General features: G+C 59.6%; 1 protein-coding gene across 1 annotated transcript in view; it reads right to left on the bottom strand.

Annotated features, from left to right (window-relative positions):
• Window positions 1-5070: 5070 nt before the first annotated feature.
• Window positions 5071-9355, bottom strand: part of LOC108509193 (dystrobrevin beta-like) — a 67090-nt gene continuing 62805 nt past the window's right edge. Inside the window, exons 11-13 of the mRNA XM_017838513.1 lie at window positions 6177-6260; window positions 5844-5878; window positions 5071-5195 (exon numbers count right to left, since the gene is read on the bottom strand). Of these exons, the coding sequence (XP_017694002.1) occupies window positions 5071-5195; window positions 5844-5878; window positions 6177-6260 (244 nt within the window). The remainder of the gene's footprint in view (window positions 5196-5843; window positions 5879-6176; window positions 6261-9355) is intronic.

Here is a 9355-nt window from a genome sequence, read left to right as displayed (position 1 = left end):
CCCGGGGGTCTCCTTGGTGTGTGCAGGGACCCTGGGGTCTCCGTGGGGTCCCCGGGGGTCTCCTTGGTGTGTGCAGGGACCCTGGGGTCTCCGTGGGGTCCCCGGGGGTCTCCTTGGTGTGCGCAGGGACTCTGGGGTCACCATGAGACCTCGTGGGGCTGAGCCCACCCGCTGCCCCTCACACTGAGCGGGAGCTGCCCCGCCCCCCCTGCAGCTGGGGGTAATCGGGGTTAATTGCGGCTCTAATGAGGTGTGAAAGGGTTATTTCCTGTGGGATGAGCAGAGGGGCAGGGATGGGGACAGTGGTGCCACTGGACTCGGCTGTAGCCTGCTCCGCTCCCGTGTCTGCACCCACGTCCCCGTGGCGGGGGACACAGGATGGCTGGGGGGGGACCCTCCCCGTGCTCGGGGTCCCGAGGTGGGGGCTGTGCCCGGGGGCAGCTCGGGGCACACCGAGGCCTCACCAGAAACCGTGGTGGGTCCGTGTCCCCAGGCAGGGGGCGAGGCCAGGACGGGGGGAATGGGGCAGGGATCTGTGGCGGTGGGCTCGGGGGGACAGGGGCCCTGGCAGGGACGATGCCGATGCTGGGGACAGGCAGAGCCCGGGGGCGTGCCAGTGTCCCAGAGTGTGTGCCAGTGCCCCACAGAGTGCTGGTGCCCCACAGAGTGCCGGTGCCGCGGCGGCAGAGCCGGCTGTGCAGTGGCACTCAGTCCACGGGCACGTGGTGCCCCTGGGCTCTCATTTCTCGCTCCCGCCCTCGCCCCCACGCCAGGCTGTGCAGCACGAAGCTGCCCCAGGCCCCCGGCTCTGGGAAGGGTCCGGATCTTTCCCACCGAGGCACCTAATCCCTAAAACGAATGAGCACCGGGAGAGGGGCAGCGCTGCGCCAAATCGGGGCTGGGGGAGCGGGGAGGGGACGCACCTGCACCCGGGATCCCACGGATTCTGGGAGTGAGGTTTCCATCGGTGGCTCTGCCACCTCAACGCCCCCCCCCCCGGGCCCGTTCTGCTGCCGCCAGATGTGGCGCCGTGCCGAGGGCCCGAACACTGGCAGCTCTGTGCGCTCCCAGCGACCCGCAGCCATGACCAATGCGGGGATCTCCGGCTCTGCCCCGCGGCCCCAGGGCACAGCGCCGGCAGCTGCTCCCGCCTCCGAGCGGCCGCTTCCTAGGAAAAACCCTTTTTTTTTCCTTTTTTTCCCCCCCCCCTTTTTTTTTCACGAGATCCCCCGCCTTTTTTTCCACATGGCGAAGGGACAAGACACCCCGCGGGGAGAAGATGGATTTATTAAATATTTGGCGGATGACAGAACATGGCTCCCCGCTCGCAAGGGCTGCTCTTGGAGACGTTCCCCGCGCTTACGGCATCGGCTCCGCCAGCTGCTCCCAGGGACAATCCCGCTCCCAGGGACAATCCCACTCGCTCCCGCGCTCCTCCGTGCCCACAGGAATAGGGAATGGCACTGCAGCTTGGTGCACCCCCCGGGGACACTCCGGCTGCACGGGCACAGCCGGGCCTTGGGGATCCACGTGTGTGCCAGGGATGGCACGAGCAGCCAAGGCCACCACTGTCCCTGTGCATGGCACCAACAGACCGGCTGGGGAGGGACCCCGTGTGGCTCCCATCCCTGTTCCCTGCCCCATGGGAAGGGGGGTGTCCCTCTCCTGGCATTAACCCCCGGCACCAGCCGGGCACACCAGTGCAGGGACGTGGCTCTGCCCTGGGGAATTCCTATGGGAAAATGTTTTAAGGTGCCTTTTCCTCCAGGTGGGTTCTGCCCCAGGGAATTGCAGAGTTCCCTGGCAATCCCGATCTGGTGGGTGCTGTTGGTGTGAGCCCTCCAGCTGGCCGTGGGAAGACCCCGACCCTCGTGCAGCTGTGACATCCCCAGCTCCTGATGGCTGCCACCACCCTGGCAGAGCCACTGGCAAAACATCCCCAGTTTTGGTGCTTGGATTTGCCCATAGCCACAGCCAAGGATGCTGTAGGACTTGTCCCTGTCCCCACCCTCATCTTAATGGTAATGAACATCCCTGTCCCCATCCCCGTTCTCATCGCCTGTCCCCATCTCCATCCCCACCCCTATCCCTGTCCCTGTCCCCCATCTCCATCCCCATCCCTGTCCCTGTCCCCCATCACTGTGCCCATCCCCATCCCTGTCCCTGTCCCCCATCACTGTGCCCATCCCCATCCCTTTCCCTGTCCCCATTCCCATCCCTGCTTGACTTGACTGTGCCACTCCAGGTTCTCATTGCTCTCCTTCCCTCCTTGGCAGCTCATTCCCAACATTTACATCCAACCAAACCTGTGGCCACCACGGGTGTTTATTCCCCCTCTCCTGTGGGCTGGGGGCACCCAGGGGGTGTTCCCGTGGGCCCTGGGTGGGCACAGGGAGGGGCAGAGCTGAGGGCGCTCCCAGGGTTTGTCACTCCCTTGCATCCATCACCCTCCATAAATATTTATGGATGCATCAGGGCCCTCGGCTCCTTCCACTAAAAATAACATTCCTAAGCACCACGGGAAAAAAAAAATGCTGAAAACCACCCGTGACTGGGACTGGTGGTTTTGGGAGCCAGCGATGGCAGAGGAGCCCAGCGCGGGTCACCGGGGAGCTGCCACCCCCTGCTCCCTTATTTCCTTTGCTTTTAACCAACACTGGACCCAACTCCCGTGCTGGGAGTGGAGATGCAGCTCTCAGCCTGGCCATGCTCCTCCCCAGATTCCCTGCTGGGGACAGGAAAGCTCCCACAGCGGAAGAGCTGCTCCCAGCAAGGCCCGGAACGCCGGAGGTCGGTGGCCCATCACGGCCCCCTGGTCAGACACCCCTTCACCTGCACCCACCCCCGGGAGGACACACCTCACACCCCACTCGAAGGTGGGTTTTTGAGAGAGAATCCCCTTCATGCCACGCAGGAGGGACCCCGGGAGGGCCTGCACCCCTTTTTCCACGCACACGAGGAGGAAGGACCAGCGTGTGAGGCGACGGTGGCACCGCCCGGGAGGAGGTCGGGACGGAGCCGTGCACGGAGCGGGAACAGCCACCAGCAGTTTCCTTTCAGGTGTTTTTTTTTTTTGTTTTCTCAAGCCTCCCGTGACTCGCTGAGCCGGGTGGGACATGGTGTGGTCGTCGCTGGGGAACACGCCGAGGGAACATGCAATGGCCTGAGGGCAGGAGAGTCCTCCGGGTGTTCCGGGGAGAGCCCCCCGGGCGGCTGCGGGAGAGCCCTCCCGCTGGCTTTGGGAGGGCTGTGTCGGCAGCAGGTGGTGGAGATCGGTCACAGTTGCACACGATGGTGATGGATGGGCTGAACGTGCCTCTTCCCAAGGACGGGAGACGTCCCTCGATCGCGCAACCTCCGCGCCTGCGGCACCAGAAACACCCGTCAGCACCCACGGGGAGCAGAGCTCCAGCCCAGCCCCCTGGGGCAGAGCCACAGCCACGTGTCCCTGCTGGGACCTGGGCAAAAGGAGGCTCGGGGGGCACCTTTTCACTCTCTGGAACTCCCTGAGGGGAGGGGGGGTGTGGGGGTTTGGGCTCTGCTCCCAGGGAACAAGGGACAGCACAAGGGGGAACGGCCCCAAGCTGTGCCAGGGCAGGGTCAGGTTGGAGATATCTGGAACAATTCCTTCCTGGAAAGGGCTGTCCAGCCCTGGCACAGCTGCCCAGGGCAGGGTTGGAGTCCCCATCTCTGGTGGGATTTAAAAGCCCTGTGGATGTGGCACTTTGGGACAGGGATCAGGGGTGGCCTGGGCAGTGCTGGGGAATGGCTGGACTGGATGGTCTCAGAGCTTTTCCAACTCCAATGATTCCATGACTCTATGACCTCCTGAACCTTCTGGCTGGGGCTGTGCACCCCTGGGGCCATCCTGGAAAGCCTGGAGCAGACCCAGCTTGTGGCACCCACGAGAGTCCCCCTGACCCCAGAGCTCCTCACCTCGGACCCCAGAGAACCAGGAATCGTGAACTCCTAAGTCCCTGACACCTGGACACACAGGACTGGGAGCAACCTGAGGAATCAGAGAATCCCGGGATCACTGAGGTTGGAAAAGCCCTCCCAGCCCATGGATCCCCCCTGTGCCCCATCCCCACCTTGTCACTGAGTGCCACGGCCAGGCCTTCCTGGGACACCTCCAGGGCTGGGCACTCCAAACCTCCCTGGGCAGCCCCTGCCAGTGCCTGACCACCCTTTCCAGCAGGAAATTCTTCAAGGTGGAAGAGCCACCACAATTTAAAGAGTTGGTTTTGCTTTTCTTTTTTGTCCTTTCCCATTCTTTCAGGAGGATAAAGAAGCCTGAAAGTGTTTCCCCTCTCATTTTCTCAGTGGTCTCTAATTCAGAGCTTGTCAGCTGCTCCTGGGAGGTGCTGGAGGCCCTGCTGGAGCACCTCATCTCCACATCAGTGCTGAGGGGTGACAGGGTCACAGACATCCCTTTCTCCAGAGCCGTCAGGGTAGAGGGACGTGAAGAAAAGCCACACACTGGGGCCCAAACAGCTCCCTGTGCTGGCTCCCCCTCCAACACTATAATTTCACTCCTTCTTGAGTTACCAGATTGTTTCCCAGATGAGGCAGGACTTGAATTTCTAATGCAAAAACTGTTAGAAAGGCTCCCAAGCCCCTCTGGGGTTCTCTCCTTCCGCTGCTGAAGCGGCTGAAGACAGGAAGGGCAAATCCCCTTTTTTTCTCCTTTGCCAGTTGCCTGCACAGGACACTGGCGGGAACTGGTGGTGGGTTTATCCCAAATTGTGGTTGGATCCATCACTGATTCTCCTGGCCCATGACCACAGGGGGCTGGGGCTCAGTTAAAGATAAAATTCCTTCTCCCGCCTGGTTCCTACAACCACCCAACTACAGCGTGAGGGAAAAGGTCCCAGAGGAAGGTCCCCTCCTGCCCCTGCCCCTGTCCCTTTCTGGCCAATTCTAGGTGTGTCCATGGCAGGTTTTGTGCCAGGACCCCGCTTCCCAGCGGGAACGGGGAGTGATGGGAATGATGGCAAACATCCAGGGAGTGTGGAAACCCGAGCAGTGCCCTCCTAGGAGCGTTTCAGGTGGGAGAGATAAGGATCTGGTTCAGGTCTGTGGAGACATTGTCACACTTGTCACACAGAGCTCCGGCTCCCTCCCCTCCCGCCCTCGGCCCCTCTTGTCTGTCTGTCCGTCTGTTGGGCCTTGGTATAACCCAAAGCCCTGGCTCTCTGGGGGGAGAGATTGTGGGTTTGGTACGTCTGGACAGTGTCCATCACCACGGGGTCCCACATCCCCGCCGAGGCCTCTTCCTATGGAAGTGACACCAACAAAACTGGAGACAATGCTGCTCTCACTGGAGGTAACGGTGTTTTCCCACTTTGGGGAGACCTTGGAGCCCCTTCCAGAGCCTAAAGGGGCTCCAGGAGAGCTGGAGAGGGACTGGGGACAAGGCCTGGAGGGACAGGACACAGGGAATGGCTTCCCACTGCCAGAGGGCAGGGAGAGATGGGATATTGGGAAGGAATTCTTGGCTGTGAGGGTGGGGAGGCCCTGGCCCAGGTTGCCCAGAGAAGCTGTGGCTGCCTCTGGATCCCTGGAAGTGTCCAAGGCCAGGTTGGACGGGGCTTGGAGCAGCCTGGGCTGGTGGGAGGTGTCCCTGCCCATGGCAGGGGGTGGCACTGGATGGGCTTTGAGGTCCTTTTCAACCCAAACCATTCTGGGATTTATGAAAAACATCCTTTTGAACGTTGCAGAGCGATGGGCAGGTGGGACCGTTCCTGGTGCAGAAACAGGAGAGGAAGGACAGGAGAAGGAGGTGACAGGAGCTCAGACCTATGCACTGCTGGAGATGGGAAGAGAAATCCATCTGTCCTTACCTGAATTGCTGTCCAGCCTCAGCTGCCCTCCTAACCTGCAACACAGGGAAGGGCACGGTCAGGAAATGGATCATTTTATTTCCCATAAAATGAAGGATCTACTCCCCCACCTCTTATTCCTCCAAATTGGACTCCCCCAGAACTGTACACCTGGGGATACACAGCAAGTCCTCTGAAAGGCAAGTGGAAAAGTGCTGATCCCCAGAGCCCAGCAATCCCAGCATGGCCAGGGTGGGATTGTCCAGTCCCACCCCTCAGAGCAGGGTCAGCCCCACAGGCTGCTCAGGACCTTCTCCCTGAGGTTGTAGAGACCCCACAGCCTCTTGGAGCAACCTGTGCTTGACCACAGTCGGGGTAAAAAAGTACTTTTTATGTCCAAATAGAGTTTCCACGTGCCCATTGTCTCTCTTTCCCTTCCTTGGGCACCTTGGAGAAGGCTCTGCTTCAGTTTTCTTCAGTCTCTCCCACCAGTTACTTGCACACACTGATTTGATCCAAGTGTCTCCTTTATCACTGCCACAGGGCAGGTGCCTTCCATGGAATCCCAGAAGTTTGGGTGTGAAGGGACCTTAAAACTCATCCCGTTCCACCCCCTGCCATGGGCAGGGACACCTCCCACCAGCCCAGGTTGCTCCAAGCCCCGTCCAACCTGGCCTTGGGCACTTCCAGGGGCAGCCACAGCTTCTCTGGGCAGCCTGTGCCAGTGCTGAAATCCAACTTAAAACTGGATGTTTCCGTCTAGGAAATCTGATGGGGCAGCAAACTGTGCTTTTTCAGCAGTTTGAGCTGATCCCAGCTCTTTAGTCCCTTTTCCAGTGGTTTGAGGGTTATGAAATCCAAATGGTCAGTACAGGAAGGGACCAGCCCATGGAGAGTCTCAGGTGACACTGTCCTGGGGGAGAGGCAGCAGGACCCTGCACACAGGGACTGCAGGACAGCCCTGGCAGAGCTCCATCCCACCTGGAGCAAAGCCTGGCAGAGGGGAACGTGTGGACACGCAGTGCCAGGTCCCAAGCACGGTGGGAACGCCGAGGCTGAGGTGGCTTTGCCAGCTCCCAGCTGGGCTCTTCCGAGCCTGGAAAACTCACGGACGTCTCCGAAGACGTTGCTGAGTTCGTGATCCCAACCACAGACCACGGAGCCAACTTGGAGGCCTCCAGGATGATTTCATCCCCCCTGAAGCTGCACCAAGTGCGGGGACGTCACTGTCTCCAGCAGGGAAGAGAGGGCTGGGATTGATTATGGGGACACAGGGAAATAGGAAATAACTCCACAAAGAAACTTTTGAGGAAGCCCAGGGATGATGACGTCCCTAGGAATGGTTTTAAACGGAGAGAGGATCAATTTGGATTGGATATTGGAAAGAAATTCTTCCCTGTAAGGCCCTGCACAGGTTGCCCAGAGAAGCTGTGGCTGCCCCTGGATCCCTGGAAGTGTCCAAGGCCAGGTTGGACGGGGCTTGGAGCAGCCTGGGCTGGTGGAAGGTGTCCCTGCCCATGGCAGGGGTGGGACTGGATGAGCTTTAAGGTCCCTTCCCACCCAAACCATTCCATGATGATTCTCTGAAACCCCTCACAGCGGAGTTCCCATGAGGACCAGCATGTCCCTTGTCCATGTCTGCAGGAGGTGGGGAGTATGTGAGCTGCCAGGGATGTTTCTTTTTGCTCATTCCAGATGGGAGGGTGTTGCTGAGCCGGGGCTGCTGTGCCCGGGATGAAGCCCAGGCACAGCTCCCTGTGGGCACAGCTCAGAGTCCATGTGTCCACAGACCCCTGTAGGTAACGTGGGCTCTGGTACCACCCATCCCTGATGTACCCACACACCCCAGGCACTGACACCCCTCACCACGGGGTCTGGAGCAGCTCCCACGGTGCCCACGCCAGGGCTGCACTTACATATTGATTATTCCTCGATTTCTCTGCCAGGTTTTTACCTCACTGACTCTGGGACATTAAGAAATCACTTTTTCCCTGGCAGGGATAATATTTACATTCCACACGGAGGCTTTTGGATCCAGCTCTGCTTTTGGACACACGTCTCAGCCGTCCCTGCCCGGCTGCTGCGATGAGTAACGGAGCGGTTTGTGTTACATCTCTGCTCCCATACATCATATTCCAGCTCCTCAGAATCCCCCTTTCCCTATTTCCCATGCAAGGCACAATGCATATTTGGAAAAACCAGGCGGGTCATCTGGTAAGCATCTAAAATATTCCACTGAAGAGGAATGTTCTGGGGCAGAGAGGGTCCTGTGACCGGGAGCCAGGGAGATCCTGCTTTGGGAGCTCCCGTTTCAGCCAAAATCGAGCTTCCCGCGCTCCTTCCCACCGAGTTCAAACACTGCTGGGCAAAGGAACAGAGAGTTTCCAAACACCTGGATGCTCTGCAGAGCTCACTGGATGGGAAAACTCAGGGAAATGAGCTCTTTTGGGGAGAAACGTGAGATCTGCTGCCTCGGCGCAGCCTGAGGGGAACGTGCGCGTAACAAAATAGGGCTGAAAAGTCCCCGTTTGTTGACGCTGGAATTGGGTTTGGCTCAGGCCAGACAAATGCCTGGGCTGATTCAAACCCCTCCAAGGCTGTTCCTTGTGTCTGGGTCTGAAACATGGGAAGCAGAGGCCGAGTGAGCCCCGAGCGAGGTCCCGTCCCCGGGAGGAGCTCTGTGGGGCTTTGTGGGGCTCTGTGGGGGTTTGTGGGGCTCTGTGGGGCTTTGTGGGGCTCTGTGGGGGTTTGTGGAGCATGAGGTGGGGAGCAGACCCCGGCAGATCCCCCTCCATCCCCACCCTGCTCGGGGGTCAGAAAATCCCAAGGCCACAGTGATCACTCCCAGCTGGAATCACTCCTGTGCAATGTGCCGTGGATTCACTGGCACCAGAGATAAAGTCTGGGTGGATTGGTGTGGAGACCAGGGAGGGAGGGGTGACAGGGACCTCCAGTGACACTGATGGCACTGCCCATGTGGGATTGGGATTGGGCACAGGGATTCTGGACACTTGTCCAGCCAAGGTCACCGAGGGCAGGGGCTGGGCAGGTGACAGTGTCACCACTCAGAGACTTCACTGGTGACCCCCACACACACACTTTGGGTTCTGTCTGATCCCTACACCTGAGCTGGGCTTCCCACAGCACCTGGAGCAGCTCCTCCTCCTCCTCTCACACATTTCTGTGCGTGGTGACCTTTGCTGGAAGAAAAACATCCCTGAAAGCTGAACACACACAGCAAAGGGACCACGGCCATGATGTCAGCCCGTGGCAGAGGCTGGAGAGAGGGACAGTGACTGGAGCCATCAGGAAAACCTGTGCCATGGGGAGTCCTTCACCTGGAGCCACCTGCACCTGGAGCCATCCACCTGCACCTGGATCCATTGACCTGCATCCAGAGCCATCCACCTGCACCTGGATCCATTGACCTGCATCCAGAGCCATCCACCTGCACCTGGAGACCTCCACCTGCATCCAGTCATCCACCTGCACCTGGATCCATCCATCTGCATCCAGAGCCATCCACCTGCACC

Source organism: Lepidothrix coronata, unplaced genomic scaffold, assembly GCF_001604755.1.
Source record: "Lepidothrix coronata isolate B3197 unplaced genomic scaffold, Lepidothrix_coronata-1.0 Scaffold344, whole genome shotgun sequence".
In the NCBI taxonomy this organism is placed as follows: domain Eukaryota; kingdom Metazoa; phylum Chordata; class Aves; order Passeriformes; family Pipridae; genus Lepidothrix; species Lepidothrix coronata.
Note: the sequence above shows the minus strand (reverse complement) of the source record. Positions and strands in the feature narration are given on the sequence as shown.